We start from the raw sequence: 17032 nt of genomic DNA, 5'->3' as shown, positions 1-17032 counted from the left end.
GAGAAAAAAAGACAATATAATTAATAAGCAGAAAAGTAATTAAAGTCATTATTTACTAAAGTGAAGAGTAACAATTCATTTCTATGTTTCTAAATATTTTACCTTGTAATTGCAAAATATAGTGCTAGATAAATCTAATAGCAAAAAGGAATTGAAGTGCAGAAAAGCTTAACGGTAAATAAAAAGTGCAAATAAATATTGACTTACATTTTTGTTTGTCTAATTTCAAAACCTCAAGAGTACATGGATCTTACAAGCCATTACCATAAGCCATATTGACCAATCAAAGTGCATTTATCCATTCCACGTGGAAATTCATCTCTTTTACTTTCTCCAGCATGGTGATGATATCAATCCTTGCCTCTGGTTCCTGTTGCAGCATGGCCGTCAAAATATACCTGAAAAATACATTTTATTTCTAAATCAAATTAGAGTACATACAAAATAAATTAATTCTCAAAAGTAAAAACTTAATAGCTAATGTAGATCAAATATTTTGCTGTTAACTAAAAACAATGGATTCTACTCATGCAACATGCAAATTTAAAAAAGAAACAGCCCGAAAGCACGGTACCTATAAATTTGAGGAACATCCGTGGAAATATTCAGCTCATCCAGGTAATTGTATTCTGTCATGGAGTTTGGTTCCACTCGAAACAGCATACACCAGACGACAGCACCAAGTGAGTAGACGTCCAGTTTAAAAGGGTCAATTTTTCCGTTACCGTGCAGTTCTGGTGCCATGAAGGCCGGAGTGCCGCCAATCTTTGCACTGCGGTCTTTGGCTTCTGCTACCACAAAGGAGAGCCCAAAGTCTGCTAGGACTGCGTTTCGCTTATCATCTAAGAAGACGTTGGCTGGTTTGATGTCTGCATGGACGATTCTTTTCTTGTTGAGGTAACGCACAGCGCAAGACAGCTGTATCATGTAAAGTGCCAGGTGCTGAGGGGTGAGTTCTGAAAGTCTCTGAGACAGCGTTCCGTTTCTACAGTAAGGCGTGGTTATTGCCCAATAGTGTGGGCATCGTACGGCCGATATGAGCTTGATGATGTTTGGATGGTCCACTCCCCACATGGCCTTGACCTCCTGCTCATGCAGCTGTTTATTCCTGTCGTCGTCTTGGTTGAGCATTGAGAACATTTTCACCGCCAGCCTGTATTTCCGAGTTTTAGACGTGGCGAGAATAACTTGGCCGCTCATGCCCTTGCCGATGACCGGACCACGCTTCAGTTGAAACCGATCAAAATAATCTTCATCCAAGTCCAGCAGTAAAGCAGTGTGTGGTGCCATCGATTCGGCCATGTCGAAAATTTGAAGACTTGTATAGGTAGTAGGGAAAATTAAGTCAGGATTTTAAGAATCTGTACTAAACTATAGATCGAGTCAGAATGACAGCGATCTCGTACAACTAACCCGCTAATATAGCCCACACAAGTAACCCAGGTAGCTTCTCCACATTTGCGTTCAATTAGTAATTCACATGCGGTTCTGTGATGTACCGACAAAGGACACCGGCGGCAAGGACAACAATGGCCGCTGATCAAAGAAATCATTCGGTAAAAAAACATGGGTAACTCACATTCACAACTGACCGCAGGTCACGAAAGGCGGCGGCGGCGGCGGCGGCTGGTATGATTGAAGTTCGATCGTTCGAGATCAGGGGGAATAATTCCAACGAAAAACTGATCGCGCGTTATCGGGCAAGTAAAATTCGCTAATGGTTACATAGAAAGTTTGGAATTTTATTTTACGGTAACACACACTTATGTACAGATTTCTGTTTTTGTGTGTGTGTATATATTTGATTTTTATCAATCCCATTACTTTCATAAACTAATAAATTATTCATCATTCATTGCAGCATATCCAGCACACGGAAAACTTTCAAACTTGGCGGGGAAACATTGCTGAATTTCAAATTAAAAAAAAACAAAAAACAACACAATATACATGCAAAAAAAGTAGGTTCCACCGAGACTTGAACTCGGATCGCTGGATTCAAAGTCCAGAGTGCTAACCATTACACCAGGGGTCTCCAAACTTTTCAGTCAGAGGGCCGCATTAACTATCAAATTTCAGTTGGGGGCCAGTTAATTCCAAACATGTTTTTGATTTTTCTGGGCAAAGTTCCTCAGCCATCACCAACAAATGTTTTTTCCGTGGACAAAAAGATCGCCGCTGGCCGGATGAGAGGACCTCGCGGGCCGGATCCGGCCCGCGGGCCGTAGTTTGGAGACCCCTGCATTACACCATGGAACCTATGCTGGCAGCCGTTTGTAAAACAATAAATCGAAACATATTTATGTACTTAGAAAACTAACATGCAAGTATATATTACGCATAGTTAGATTAGAATTAGAGTAATATAAGAGACAAGTGAGCAAACGGCATATTCTTATAGGTGAAATGTGAACATTGTAAATAGTTGGACTTTTGCCTAAATTCATATCCACGCGTTTTAAGCTATTCCTATGCATGCAGATGAAAACGACACTTGGCAAGAATATAATACAATGGATAAATATATTTCTTGTATTAGCTAAAATAATAGATTTGATCTTTAACAATTCAATCCACAGAAGCAAAGTAAATGAATTTCATTTACATATAAAAATGTCGAAAAACTAAGGTTCCACCGAGACTTGAACTCGGATCGCTGGATTCAGAGTCCAGAGTGCTAACCATTACACCATGGAACCTGCGTCACGGTTAAGCGGTTGTATACACATGTTGTCTCATATTTAGTCGGAAATAGCATGCGCTTTTCTCGCTTTTTCTGACCCTGAAACAGAGTGAATGTACACATAGTTAAAATGAATGTTGAGTCATTCACATATTTAATTTATCGTCATCATAATACAACATTAGGCTATTATATTTAATTGCTGATTTAGATTTCAATTGTTTATCCTTTGCTGCCCACCTTATAATAAGGTTTAGATCATGGCGACTGTTTATTATAGTATGACAAAGTTGAAGGTAGTCTTACTAGTAAATAAACAATTAGGTTCATCGGATGATAGTTTGTCATTACCATCATAAAATAATAACATTTTTTTCATATGCTCTGTTAAAGAAAGAAATGCTAGCAGAGTCAATTATTATTTGACATTGTTTTTCATTTAATTTTTCTAGCCCTCGTACAACTTCACACCTGCTCCGTTTATTTAGAAACAAGACATAGACGATTGCTTTTTCACTTGTCTTCTATTTTCCCTCTCAGTTTACACGGGCTGGGGACCGTCACAGAGTACATAGTACCGTGTGGCCTGATTAAAAATATGGAAGACAGTGTTGGTCATTTACTGTCTCCCCCACTCGTTCATACCTTTGCAACCAGATGTCTCGCAAGATGAAAGAGAGAAAAAAAAACAATATAATTAATAAGCAGAAAAGTAATTAAAGTCATTATTTACTAAAGTGAAGAGTAACAATTCATTTCTATGTTTCTAAATATTTTACCTTGTAATTGCAAAATATAGTGCTAGATAAATCTAATAGCAAAAAGGAATTGAAGTGCAGAAAAGCTTAACGGTAAATAAAAAGTGCAAATAAATATTGACTTACATTTTTGTTTGTCTAATTTCAAAACCTCAAGAGTACATGGATCTTACAAGCCATTACCATAAGCCATATTGACCAATCAAAGTGCATTTATCCATTCCACGTGGAAATTCATCTCTTTTACTTTCTCCAGCATGGTGATGATATCAATCCTTGCCTCTGGTTCCTGTTGCAGCATGGCCGTCAAAATATACCTGAAAAATACATTTTATTTCTAAATCAAATTAGAGTACATACAAAATAAATTAATTCTCAAAAGTAAAAACTTAATAGCTAATGTAGATCAAATATTTTGCTGTTAACTAAAAACAATGGATTCTACTCATGCAACATGCAAATTTAAAAAAGAAACAGCCCGAAAGCACGGTACCTATAAATTTGAGGAACATCCGTGGAAATATTCAGCTCATCCAGGTAATTGTATTCTGTCATGGAGTTTGGTTCCACTCGAAACAGCATACACCAGACGACAGCACCAAGTGAGTAGACGTCCAGTTTAAAAGGGTCAATTTTTCCGTTACCGTGCAGTTCTGGTGCCATGAAGGCCGGAGTGCCGCCAATCTTTGCACTGCGGTCTTTGGCTTCTGCTACCACAAAGGAGAGCCCAAAGTCTGCTAGGACTGCGTTTCGCTTATCATCTAAGAAGACGTTGGCTGGTTTGATGTCTGCATGGACGATTCTTTTCTTGTTGAGGTAACGCACAGCGCAAGACAGCTGTATCATGTAAAGTGCCAGGTGCTGAGGGGTGAGTTCTGAAAGTCTCTGAGACAGCGTTCCGTTTCTACAGTAAGGCGTGGTTATTGCCCAATAGTGTGGGCATCGTACGGCCGATATGAGCTTGATGATGTTTGGATGGTCCACTCCCCACATGGCCTTGACCTCCTGCTCATGCAGCTGTTTATTCCTGTCGTCGTCTTGGTTGAGCATTGAGAACATTTTCACCGCCAGCCTGTATTTCCGAGTTTTAGACGTGGCGAGAATAACTTGGCCGCTCATGCCCTTGCCGATGACCGGACCACGCTTCAGTTGAAACCGATCAAAATAATCTTCATCCAAGTCCAGCAGTAAAGCAGTGTGTGGTGCCATCGATTCGGCCATGTCGAAAATTTGAAGACTTGTATAGGTAGTAGGGAAAATTAAGTCAGGATTTTAAGAATCTGTACTAAACTATAGATCGAGTCAGAATGACAGCGATCTCGTACAACTAACCCGCTAATATAGCCCACACAAGTAACCCAGGTAGCTTCTCCACATTTGCGTTCAATTAGTAATTCACATGCGGTTCTGTGATGTACCGACAAAGGACACCGGCGGCAAGGACAACAATGGCCGCTGATCAAAGAAATCATTCGGTAAAAAAACATGGGTAACTCACATTCACAACTGACCGCAGGTCACGCATGGCGGCGGCGGCGGCGGCGGCGGCTGGTATGATTGAAGTTCGATCAATCGAAATCAGGGGGAGTAATTCCAACGAAAAACTGATCGCGCGTTATCGGGAAAGTAAAATTCGCCAATGGTTACATAGAAAGTTTGGAATTTTACTTTAGAGTAACACTCATTTATGTACAGATATCTGTTTTTGTGTGTATATATTTGATTTTTTTTTAACACGTTTTTATTAACTCAGCTTCGCGTGTGTTTGTTGTTAAAATTGACATCGAAAATTAACCCACTTCTGATTGCTCAATAGATCTGAAATTTGGCATGTAGGCTACTTTCGCCTAACAATTTCAGATGCAATCATAAAAACTAGCAATTAGAGACGGTAATTAGCTTAATTTAATTACGCCCCAAGGACCATAAAATTGAGGACATGATTTCTAAAGATACCGACAAGACTGGAGGCTTATAGACACAGTTACTTCGGCCCCAATCGATGTGAGCGCGCTGGCCGTGATCGTATAGTGGTTAGTACTTCGCGTTGTGGCCGCGACAACCCAGGTTCGAATCCTGGTCGCTCAAGATTTTTTTAGTCCGTGTATTTATAAACACTTAGTCAATTCATACTTAATCAAGTCATTAGATAAAGTAGAAAATAAACTATATAAAAAACTTTTTTAAAAACCACGTTTTTCATGTGTAGCAACGGACTAAAAAGGAGAAAATAAAATACTTAAAAAAAACTTTTTAAAAAACCACGTTTTTCTTGTGGACTAAAAAGTAGAAAATAACTATTTACATACATTTGATGACAAAAAACGTGGGTCGGGCAGATGGGTCGGGAAATTTGATGGTGAACGTACCCACGTTTTTTGTCATCAAATGTATGTAAATAGTTATTTTCTACTTTTTAGTCCACAAGAAAAACGTGGTTTTTTAAAAAGTTTTTTTTAAGTATTTTATTTATCAATCCCTTTACTTTAATAAACAATTAAATCATTCATCATTCACCGCAGCACATCCAGCTCACTGAAAACTTTCAAGCTTGGCGGGGAATCATTGCTGAAGGTTTGACAAAACAACAACAACACAATATACATGTAAAAAAGTAGGTTCCACCGAGACTTGAACTCGGATCGCTGGATTCAAAGTCCAGAGTGCTAACCATTACACCATGGAACCTATGCTGGCAGCCGTTCGTAAAACAATAAATCCAAACATATATTTATGTAATTAGAAAACAAACATGTAAGTATATATTAAGCACAGTTAGGTTAGAATAAAAGTAATATAAGAGACAAGTGAGCAAATGGCATACTCTTATAGGTGAAATGTAAAAAGTGAAAATAGTTGGACTTTAGGAAGGCCAAAATTCATATCCACGCGTTTTAAGCTATTCCTATGCATGCAGATGAAAATGACACTTGGCAAGAATATAATACAATGGATAAATATATTACTTGTATTAGCTAACATAATAGATTTAATCTTCAACAATTCAATCCACAGAAGCAAAGTAAAGGAATTTCATTTACATGTAAAAATGTCGAAAAACTAAGGTTCCACCGAGACTTGAACTCGGATCGCTAACCATTACACCATGGAACCTGCGTCACGGTTAAGCGGTTGTATACACATGTGGTCTCGTATTTAGTCGGAAATAGCATCCGCTTTTCTCGCCTTTTCTGCCCCTGAAACAGAGTGAATGTACACATAGTTAAAATGAATGTTGAGTCATTCACATATTTAATTTATCGTCATCATAATACAACATTAAGCTATTATATTTAATTTCTGATTTAGATTTAAATTGTTTATCCTTTGCTGCCCACCTTATAATAACGTTTAGATCATGGCGACTGTTTATTAGAGTATGACAAAGTTGAAGGTAGTCTTACTAGTAAATAAACAATTAGGTTCATCGGATGATAGTTTGTCATTACCATCATAAAATAAAAACCTTTTTGTTTCATATGCTCTGTTAAAGAAAGAAATGCTACCAGAGTCAATTATTATTTGACTTTGTCTTTAATTTCATTTTCTAGCCCTAGTACAACTTCACACTTGCTCGTTTCATTTAGAAACAAGACATAGACGATTGCTTGTTCACTTGTCTTCTATTTTATTAACACGTTTTTATTAACTCAGCTTCGCGTGTGTTTGTTGTTAAAATTGACATCGAAAATTAACCCACTTCTGATTGCTCAATAGATCTGAAATTTGGCATGTAGGCTACTTTCGCCTAACAATTTCAGATGCAATCATAAAAACTAGCAATTAGAGACGGTAATTAGCTTAATTTAATTACGCCCCAAGGACCATAAAATTGAGGACATGATTTCTAAAGATACCGACAAGACTGGAGGCTTATAGACACAGTTACTTCGGCCCCAATCGATGTGAGCGCGCTGGCCGTGATCGTATAGTGGTTAGTACTTCGCGTTGTGGCCGCGACAACCCAGGTTCGAATCCTGGTCGCTCAAGATTTTTTTAGTCCGTGTATTTATAAACACTTAGTCAATTCATACTTAATCAAGTCATTAGATAAAGTAGAAAATAAACTATATAAAAAACTTTTTTAAAAACCACGTTTTTCATGTGTAGCAACGGACTAAAAAGGAGAAAATAAAATACTTAAAAAAAACTTTTTAAAAAACCACGTTTTTCTTGTGGACTAAAAAGTAGAAAATAACTATTTACATACATTTGATGACAAAAAACGTGGGTACGTTCACCATCAAATTTCCCGACCCATCTGCCCGACCCACGTTTTTTGTCATCAAATGTATGTAAATAGTTATTTTCTACTTTTTAGTCCACAAGAAAAACGTGGTTTTTTAAAAAGTTTTTTTTAAGTATTTTATTCCCTCTCAGTTTACACGGGCTGGGGACCGTCACAGAGTACATAGTACCGTGTGGCCTGATTAAAAATATGGAAGACAGTGTTGGTCATTTACTGTCTCCCCCACTCGTTCATACCTTTGCAACCAGATTTCTCGCAAGTTGAAAGAGAGAAAAAAAGACAATATAATTAATAAGCAGAAAAGTATTTAAAGTCATTATTTACTAAAGTGAAGGGTAACAATTCATTTCTATGTTTCTAAATATTTTACCTTGTAATTGCAAAATATAGTGCTAGATAAATCTAATAGCAAAAAAGAATTAAAGTGCAGAAAAGATTAACGGTAAAAATAAAAAGTGCAAATAAATATTGACTTACATTTTTGTGTGTCTAATTTCAAAACCTCAAGAGTACCTGGATCTTACAAGCCATTACCATAAGCGATATTGACCAATCAAAGTGCATTTATCCATTCCACGTGGAAGTTCATCTCTTTTACTTTCTCCAGCACGGTGATGATATCAATCCTTGCCTCTGGTTCCTGTTGCAGCATGGCCGTCAAAATATACCTGAAAAATACATTTTATTTCTAAATCAAATTAAGGTACATACAAAATAAATTAATTCTCAAAAGTAAAAAAAAATAGCTAATGTAGATAAAATATTTTGTTGTTAACTCATGCAACATGCACATTAAAAAAAACACAGTCCGAAAGCACGGTACCTATAAATGTGAGGAACATCCGGGGAAATATTCAGCTCATCCAGGTAATTGTATTTTGTCAAGGAGTTTGGCTCCACTCGAAACAGCATACACCAGATAACAGCACCAAGTGAGTAGACGTCCAGTTTGAAAGGGTCAATTTTTTCGTTAGCGTGCAGTTCTGGTGCCATGAAGGCCGGAGTGCCGCCAATCTTTGCACTGCGGTCTTTGGCTTTTTCTACCACAAAGGAGAGCCCAAAGTCTGCTAGGACTGCGTGTCGCTTATCATCTAAGAAGACGTTGGCTGGTTTGATGTCTGCATGGACGATTCTTTTCTTGTTGAGGTAACGCACAGCGCAAGACAGCTGTATCATGTAAAGTGCCAGGTGCTGAGGGGTGAGTTCTGAAAGTCTCTGAGACAGCGTTCCGTTTCTACAGTAAGGCGTGGTTATTGCCCAGTAGTGTGGGCATCGTACGGCCGATATGAGCTTGATGATGTTTGGATGGTCCACTCCCCACATGGCCTTGACCTCCTGCTCATGCAGCTGTTTATTCCTGTCGTCGTCTTGGTTGAGCATTGAGAACATTTTCACCGCCAGCCTGTATTTCCGAGTTTTAGACGTGGCGAGAATAACTTGGCCGCTCATGCCCTTGCCGATGACCGGACCACGCTTCAGTTGAAACCGATCAAAATAATCTTCATCCAAGTCCAGCAGTAAAGCAGTGTGTGGTGCCATCGATTCGGCCATGTCGAAAATTTGAAGAGTTGTATATGTAGTTGGGAAAATAAGTTTAAGATTTTTTTAGATCTGTATTAAACTATAGATCGAGTCAGAATGACAGCGATCTCGTACAACTAACCAGCTAATATAGCCCACACAAGTTACCCAGGTAGCTTCTCCACATTTGCGTTCAATTAGTAATTCACATACGGTTCTGTGATGTACCGACAAAGGACACCGGCGGCAAGGACAACAATGGCCGCTGATCAAAGAAATCATTCGGTAAAAACACATGGGTAGGTAACTCACTTTCACAACTGACCGCAGGTCACGCACGGCGGCGGCAGCGGCGGCGGCTGGTATGATTGAAGTTCGATCAATCGAGATCAGGGGGAGTAATTCCGACGAAAAACTGATCGCGCGTTATCGGGAAAGTAAAATTCGCCAATGGTTACATAGAAAGTTTGGAATTTTATTTTACAGTAACACTCATTTATGTACAGATATCTGTTTTTGTGTGTATATATTTGATTTTTTATCAATCCCATTACTTTAATAAACAAATAAATCATTCATCATTCACCGCAGCACATCCAGCTCACTGAAAACTTTCAAGCTTGGCGGGGAATCATTGCTGAAGGTTTGACAAAACAACAACAACAACAACACAATATACATGTAAAAAAGTAGGTTCCACCGAGACTTGAACTCGGATCGCTGGATTCAAAGTCCAGAGTGCTAACCATTACACCATGGAACCTATGCTGGCAGCCGTTCGTAAAACAATAAATGCAAACATATATTTATGTAATTAGAAAACAAACATGTAAGTATATATTAAGCATAGTTAGGTTAGAATAAAAGTAATATAAGAGACAAGTGAGCAAATGGCATACTCTTATAGGTGAAATGTAAAAATTGAAAATAGTTGGACTTTAGGAAGGCCAAAATTCATATCCACGCGTTTTAAGCTATTCCTATGCATGCAGATGAAAATGACACTTGGCAAGAATATAATACAATGGATAAATATATTACTTGTATTAGCTAAAATAATAGATTTAATCTTCAACAATTCAATCCACAGAAGCAAAGTAAAGGAATTTCATTTACATGTAAAAATGTCGTAAAACTAAGGTTCCACCGAGACTTGAACTCGGATCGCTGGATTCAGAGTCCAGAGTGCTAACCATTACACCATGGAACCTGCGTCACGGTTAGGCGGTTGTATACACATGTTGTCTCATATTTAGTCGGAAATAGCATGCGCTTTTCTCGCTTTTTCTGCCCCTGAAACAGTGAATGTACACATAGTTAAAATGAATGTTGAGTCATTCACATATTTAATTTATCGTCATCATAATACAACATTAAGCTATTATATTTAATTTCTGATTTAGATTTAAATTGTTTATCCTTTGCTGCCCACCTTATTATAACGTTTAGATCCAGGCGACTGTTTATTAGAGTATGACAAAGTTGAAGGTAGTCTTACTAGTAAATAAACAATTAGGTTCATCGGATGATAGTTTGTCATTATCATCATAAAATAACAACATTTTTTTCATATGCTCTGTTAAAGAAAGAAATGCTAGCAGAGTCAATTATTATTTGACATTGTTTTCCATTTAATTTTTCTAGCCCTCGTACAACTTCACACCTGCTCCGTTTATTTAGAAACAAGACATAGACGATTGCTTTTTCACTTGTCTTCTATTTTCCCTCTCAGTTTACACGGGCTGGGGACCGTCACAGAGTACATAGTACCGTGTGGCCTGATTAAAAATATGGAAGACAGTGTTGGTCATTTACTGTCTCCCCCACTCGTTCATGCCTTTGCAACCAGGTGTCTCGCAAGATGAAAGAGAGAAAAAAAAACAATATAATTAATAAGCAGAAAAGTATTTAAAGTCATTATTTACTAAAGTGGTGAACGTCCCCGGATTCTTTTTTCGGGGTAATATGCAGATGAAAATATCCCTGAACATAAAAGGGAAGTAACTCAAACTTTTACAATTGGTGAAAGGGGAGTAGCCCTTCAAAAAGTAATTATACATCAAAATCCCTCAGAAAGGGGTATTACAATTTTTTCCATATGGATATTAAAAGTGGTAAACCCGCCAGGGTAAGACCTTTATTTCAAAGACTAGCTACAATATCAACTGAGTCATATGAGACATATTATTATAAAAGATTACATATAATCAAAAACCACCTTTAATTAAGGTTCACCTGAAAATAAACAAAATATTCAACAGGATTGGAATTTTGAAAAATTCAAACTCATACCACTCATTTTCATGTGAAAACACAACACTTGTGTATGGTCTTAATGAACCACAAAACATGTCACATGATCAATGTGTGCAGCAAGATTTTACATCCTTGACAAATAATCAGCCACAACATTATCACTACCCTTAATGTGTGAAATTTCCAGATTAAAATTTTGGAAATATAAACACCATCTCAATATTCTTTGATTTGTCTGTCCTAACTTAGAGGTAAATTTCAGGGGATCATGGTCAGAAAACACTCTGACTGGATTGGTTGAAGAAGAGACATAGACTTCAAAATGTTGTAATGACAAAACCAAAGCTAAAGCTTCTTTTTCAATAGTAGAGTAATTCTTTTGGTTCTCATTTAACTTCCTGGAAAAAAAGGCAATGGGATGGTCAATTCCCATGTTGTCTTCTTGAAATAGGACTTAGCCAATGGCTAAGTTGCTAGCATCAATGGCAAGTTTAAAGGGCTTGCTGAAATCTGGGGCAGCCATAACAGGAGCATTAGATAAAAATGACTTAATGGTTAAAAAAGCTTCTTGACATTTATTTGACCATTCAAACTCAACACCCTTTTTCAATAATGCAGTAAGAGGTTCAGCAATAGCTGAAAAGTTTTGACAGAACCGCCTATAGTAACCAGCCATCCCAAGGAACTTTTTGATTTCTTTACAATTTTTGGGAGGCGGCAACTTTACAATAGCATCTACTTTAGCTTCAATGGGCCGAACTTGGTTCGTTCCCACTTGATAACCCAAATAGGTAATTGAACCTTTACAGAAATCACTTTTATGCAAGTTTACAGTAAAATTCACTTCAGACAATTTTCTAAAAAGGTTAGTCAACTGAACAATATGTTCTTCAAAAGTATTAGAAAATACAACTATATCATCTATGTAGGCCTCACATTGGTCTATGTCAGCAATGACAGAGTTAATGACCCTCTGGAAAGTTTGACCAGCATTTCGCATACCAAAGGGCATACGTTTGTATCTATAAAAACCATTAGGGGTTACAAAAGCAGATATTTCTTTTGCACGGTCAGATAATGGGATTTGCCAGTATCCTGAAAGTAAATCAATTTTGGAAATTATCTTAGCTTGACCAACTTTATCAATAACGTCTTCTATTCGAGGTAATGGATAGGAATCAGCTTTGGTGAGCGCATTTACCTTCCTAAAGTCGGTCACAAACCTGAAAGATCCACCGTCTTTCGGGACTAGGAGACATGGGGAACTCCAGTTGCTGAAACTGGGCTCAATGATATCATTCTTGAGCATATAATCAATTTCATCTTTTATCAAAACAGCTTTTTCCGGGTTAACTCTATAGGGGTGTTGTTTGATGGGTTTTGCGTCACCTACGTCTACATCATGAGGTGGTACCTTCGCTTCTTTGGGGACATCCCCAAAAATAGAGGGAAATGTCTCAAATAACTGAGACAATCTCTGGCTTTCCTCTGTGGACAAATGCATAAGGTGGACATTCAAATTATCTAAAAAGGAAGAATTTACCAATTTTGGGGGTTTCAATTTATCATGTATCACATCATCAGAAACATTTGAACATACAGGTAAAGTAATTTTAGCTGTGGAATGAAAATTGTTACAATTATCATAATACTTTTTCAGTGAGTTAACATGATACACTGTCTGTTTCTTTCTTCTGTCGGGCGTATTGACAACATAGTTCAAATCACTTAATTTTGAATGCACAGTAAAGGGTCCACAATATCTCAAGGATAACGCATTGTTCAGATTAGGCACTAGCACAAGAACTTTGTCGCCTGGATTGAATGTTCGTTTACGAGAACTCTTATCATACAGTCCTTTCATTCTCACTTGGGCCTTTCTTAAGTTCTTGTGAGCCATTTCGCACACGGCTTTCAGTCGAACGTGAAAATCGTCAAAGTTTTCCACAGGATGATCGCCGGTACCTGTCCAACGTTCGTGGATCAGCTTCAGGGGACCACGGACAGAATGTCCAAACACAAGTTGAAAAGGAGAGTAGCCTAAAGAGTCCTGGACACAGTCCCTCGCAGCGAAAATAATCCAAGGAACAGTCTCGTCCCATTGGGTGTTACTTTTAGCGAATGTTCTTAGCATGGTTTTGAGGGTTTGGTGGAACCTCTCAAGTACGCCTTGAGACTGGGGGTGGTAGGCTGAGCTGGTGATGTGGGTAACGCCTAGCTTGGCTAGTGCTTCCTGAAAATGGTGACTGGTGAAGTTGCTGCCTTGATCTGTTTGAACAATTCTAGGTAATCCAAAGGTAGTGAAGAACCGGGTCATGGCTCTGACTACAGTCTTTGCCTTAATGTTCCGTAAGGGGAACGCCTCGGGAAAACGGGTACTTGAACACATAAAGGTAAGTAGGTACTCGTTGCCCGCCTTGGTTTTAGGCAAGGGACCTACACAGTCCATGACGATTTTAGAAAAGGGTTCTTCTAATACAGGAATCGGACTCAAAGGGGCCTTAGGAATTTTCTGGTTTGGCTTTCCGGCCAACTGACAGTTCGTGCAACTTTTACAGTAACGCGACACATCATTTCTCATTTTGGGCCAAAAGAACAGTTCTTTGATCTTCGCCGTCGTTTTAGTGACTCCTGGGTGCGCTGACATTGGATGGTCATGTGCCAGTTTAAGTATTTCATGCCGATAAGGTGGAGGGACCCACAGCTGGTTTTTACCCAACCATGGTTCGGCTGGTGAGGCATTCACTGGTATAGAGCGACGAAAGAAGAGGCCGTTCTCGGAGAAATATTCCCCATCGTCAGATGATAGAGATTTTTCGACCATTGCTTTGAGTTCCGCGTCGACTTGTTGAGCTTTAATGATGTCTTCCTGAGATATCCTCAGGGGTAAGCCCAGGCTAGTGTTCTCTGGAAGCATAGACTCCAGCTTGGGAGTCGAATTTCTTGACGATGATTGTAGGTGTGGTTCAGACGTTGTGTCAGCCAATTGTTTGGTCTGGCTCCTTGTCACCACACATGCAGGATACAGTTCATTATCATTATCTGGAACTGTTGACAAAGGGTCTGAAACCGTACAGGGGTATAATTTGCTTCCCGCAAGGTCATTCCCTAGAAGTAGGTGTACTCCTGGGACAGGAATACTATCTATCACACCTAAAATGACTTCACCTTCGACGAGATGATGTTTCAGGGCAAACTTGTGTAGAGGGACGACAGTAGATTTTGTCCCCACTCCCTGGATAATGGAAATATTTCCGGTGTTCGTCTCTGGTGTAATGTCCATTGAACTTTTCAAAAGGAGTGATTGTGACGCTCCTGTGTCTCTTAGGACGGTGATATTCTTCTGAGACAACGGATCACCTGGTTTGCTAATGATGGCTTCGGCAATGAAAGATGAAAAGTCAACTTTTCTCGATCCCTCGAGATCAGTAGACTCGGAAGAAACTGGATGGTGGCGAGAACAGTCAAAATGTGACTGCACATAATGTGTGGAGATTTGACTACCTTCTTGCGGACACTTAGGGTTAGAGTCCTTTTGAATTCTAGAGTTCATAGTTGAACTGGCTGCTTGAGGGGATAGAGCATAGTGCGCAGAAGTACGCACCACCTCTCTGTTATATTGACGACGTTTGTAACAGTCCTTGACAAGATGACCAGGCCTTTTGCAGAACTGGCATACTGCTCGTCGATTGAGAGTTGATCTTGGTCTCTCTCTGGACTGTAATGCCTTCACGTGTTGGCCAACAGGAGGATTGCTGCCAAAAAGGGGAAGCACGGGGTTGAGGTGGTTTCCTGACACTGGTGGTTTCTTATGCACCAACATATATGTGTCAGCCGACTCAGCAGCCTTCTGGATGTCAGTTATCTTGTTATCCAGTATGCGTAGTCGTATCTCTTCAGGCAGGGACGTTAGGAATTCTTCCCTTAGGATAAGTGACCTGAGCTTCTCAAACTCAGAAACTTCCTCAGAGTGTAGCCACCTTGAGAATATTTTCTCCTTTTCAAAGAGAAATTCCACATATGATTGAGTGGGTAACTTGCGGAGTGCTCGGAATTTCATCCGATAGGCCTCGGGCGTCAGTTCGTAGGCCTTCAAAATGGCAGTCTTGACCAAACTATAGTTATTTTGAACGTCGTGAGAGAGTGCCTGGTATGTTTTTGCAGCTTTCCCAGTAAGGACCGAGCTCAATAAAGCAGTAATGGAAGTTTCGGGCCACTCACATGTCTTCGCTAAACTCTCAAATGAGTTAAAGAAAACGACCAAATCTGTTTCATCAAATTTAGGAACTAATTTCCCAAATTTGGCAATCACTTGCCCCACCGACAACTTTTTTGGATCTACCAGAGAAGTGACATCACTAACTAAGTTTAAAAGGGTCAATTTTTCCGTTACCGTGCAGTTCTGGTGCCATGAAGGCCGGAGTGCCGCCAATCTTTGCACTGTGGTCTTTGGCTTTTTCTACCACAAAGGAGAGCCCAAAGTCTGCTAGGACTGCGTGTCGCTTATCATCTAAGAAGACGTTGGCTGGTTTGATGTCTGCATGGACGATTCTTTTCTTGTTGAGGTAGCGCACAGCGCAAGACAGCTGTATCATGTAAAGTGCCAGGTGCTGAGGGGTGAGTTCTGAAAGTCTCTGAGACAGCGTTCCGTTTCTACAGTAAGGCGTGGTTATTGCCCAGTAGTGTGGGCATCGTACGGCCGATATGAGCTTGATGATGTTTGGATGGTCCACTCCCCACATGGCCTTGACCTCCTGCTCATGCAGCTGTTTATTCCTGTCGTCGTCTTGGTTGAGCATTGAGAACATTTTCACTGCCAGCCTGTATTTCCGAGTTTTAGACGTGGCGAGAATAACTTGGCCGCTCATGCCCTTGCCGATGACCGGACCACGCTTCAGTTGAAACCGATCAAAATAATCTTCATCCAAGTCCAGCAGTAAAGCAGTGTGTGGTGCCATCGATTCGGCCATGTCGAAAATTTGAAGAGTTGTATATGTAGTTGGGAAAATAAGTTTAAGATTTTTTAGATCTGTACTAAACTATAGATCGAGTCAGAATGACAGCGATCTCGTACAACTGACCAGCTAATATAGCCCACACAAGTTACCCAGGTAGCTTCTACACATTTGCGTTCAATTAATAATTCACATACGGTTCTGTGATGTACCGACAAAGGACACCGGCGGCAAAGACAACAATGGTCGCTGATCAAAGAAATCAGTCGATAAAAAAACATGGGTAGGTAACTCTCATTCACAACTGACCGCAGGTCACGAAAGGCGGCGGCGGCGGCTGGTATGATTGAAGTTTGATCGTTCGAGATCAGGGGGAATAATTCCAACGAAAAACTGATCGCGCGTTATCGGGAAAGTAAAATTCGCTAATGGTTACATAGAAAGTTTGGAATTTTATTTTTCGGTAACACACACTTATTTACAGATTTCTGTTTTTGTGTGTGTATATATTTGATTTTTATCAATCCCATTACTTTCATAAACTAATAAATTATTCATCATTCATTGCAGCATATCCAGCACACGGAAAACTTTCAAACTTGGCGGGGAA

The 17032-nt window shown here is 39.3% G+C and overlaps 4 protein-coding genes and 4 non-coding genes across 8 annotated transcripts; all 8 read right to left on the bottom strand.

The window, feature by feature from the left end:
• Positions 1-283: 283 nt before the first annotated feature.
• Positions 284-1302, bottom strand: LOC131938339 (uncharacterized). Its single transcript, XM_059296344.1, has 2 exons — positions 575-1302; positions 284-398 (listed from the first exon to the last, which is right to left on the bottom strand). The coding sequence occupies exons 1-2, from the start codon at positions 1300-1302 to the stop codon at positions 284-286; spliced, it is 843 nt and encodes a 280-aa protein (XP_059152327.1).
• A 1325-nt stretch (positions 1303-2627) lies between these two features.
• Trnaq-cug (transfer RNA glutamine (anticodon CUG)) lies at positions 2628-2699 on the bottom strand. The gene has a single exon. It is a non-coding gene; the product is annotated as a tRNA-Gln (tRNA).
• A 944-nt stretch (positions 2700-3643) lies between these two features.
• LOC131938338 (uncharacterized) lies at positions 3644-4662 on the bottom strand. The gene is made up of 2 exons (XM_059296343.1): positions 3935-4662; positions 3644-3758 (listed from the first exon to the last, which is right to left on the bottom strand). Exons 1-2 carry the CDS (start codon positions 4660-4662, stop codon positions 3644-3646), a joined length of 843 nt encoding a protein of 280 aa, XP_059152326.1.
• Positions 4663-6057: 1395 nt separating this feature from the next.
• Trnaq-uug (transfer RNA glutamine (anticodon UUG)) lies at positions 6058-6129 on the bottom strand. Its single transcript has one exon. It is a non-coding gene; the product is annotated as a tRNA-Gln (tRNA).
• Positions 6130-8243: 2114 nt separating this feature from the next.
• On the bottom strand, positions 8244-9241 carry LOC131938336 (uncharacterized). The gene is made up of 2 exons (XM_059296342.1): positions 8514-9241; positions 8244-8358 (listed from the first exon to the last, which is right to left on the bottom strand). The coding sequence occupies exons 1-2, from the start codon at positions 9239-9241 to the stop codon at positions 8244-8246; spliced, it is 843 nt and encodes a 280-aa protein (XP_059152325.1).
• A 661-nt stretch (positions 9242-9902) lies between these two features.
• Positions 9903-9974, bottom strand: Trnaq-uug (transfer RNA glutamine (anticodon UUG)). The gene has a single exon. It is a non-coding gene; the product is annotated as a tRNA-Gln (tRNA).
• Positions 9975-10349: 375 nt separating this feature from the next.
• Positions 10350-10421, bottom strand: Trnaq-cug (transfer RNA glutamine (anticodon CUG)). The gene has a single exon. It is a non-coding gene; the product is annotated as a tRNA-Gln (tRNA).
• A 5404-nt stretch (positions 10422-15825) lies between these two features.
• On the bottom strand, positions 15826-16437 carry LOC131938335 (serine/threonine-protein kinase 32B-like). Its single transcript, XM_059296341.1, has one exon. It carries the CDS (start codon positions 16435-16437, stop codon positions 15826-15828), a length of 612 nt encoding a protein of 203 aa, XP_059152324.1.
• Positions 16438-17032: the final 595 nt, after the last annotated feature.

Source organism: Physella acuta, unplaced genomic scaffold (genome assembly GCF_028476545.2).
Source record: "Physella acuta isolate Inbredline_101_S28 unplaced genomic scaffold, ASM2847654v3 ptg000242l, whole genome shotgun sequence".
NCBI lineage: Eukaryota > Metazoa > Mollusca > Gastropoda > Physidae > Physella > Physella acuta.
The sequence above is the reverse complement of the archived record's forward strand: the minus strand, read 5'-3'. Positions and strand labels throughout refer to the sequence as shown.

What these genes read in the sequence shown, in the direction of transcription:
- LOC131938339 (XM_059296344.1), bottom strand. Translation starts at nt 1,302, where the DNA reads ATGGCCGAATCGATGGCACCACACACTGCTTTACTGCTGGACTTGGAT. An exon ending in GATGTTCCTCAAATTTATAG is followed by an intron (nt 399 to 574) that starts GTACCGTGCTTT and finishes TGTATTTTTCAG; the next exon opens with GTATATTTTGACGGCCATGC.
- LOC131938338 (XM_059296343.1), bottom strand. Translation starts at nt 4,662, where the DNA reads ATGGCCGAATCGATGGCACCACACACTGCTTTACTGCTGGACTTGGAT. An exon ending in GATGTTCCTCAAATTTATAG is followed by an intron (nt 3,759 to 3,934) that starts GTACCGTGCTTT and finishes TGTATTTTTCAG; the next exon opens with GTATATTTTGACGGCCATGC.
- LOC131938336 (XM_059296342.1), bottom strand. Translation starts at nt 9,241, where the DNA reads ATGGCCGAATCGATGGCACCACACACTGCTTTACTGCTGGACTTGGAT. An exon ending in GATGTTCCTCACATTTATAG is followed by an intron (nt 8,359 to 8,513) that starts GTACCGTGCTTT and finishes TGTATTTTTCAG; the next exon opens with GTATATTTTGACGGCCATGC.
- LOC131938335 (XM_059296341.1), bottom strand. Translation starts at nt 16,437, where the DNA reads ATGGCCGAATCGATGGCACCACACACTGCTTTACTGCTGGACTTGGAT.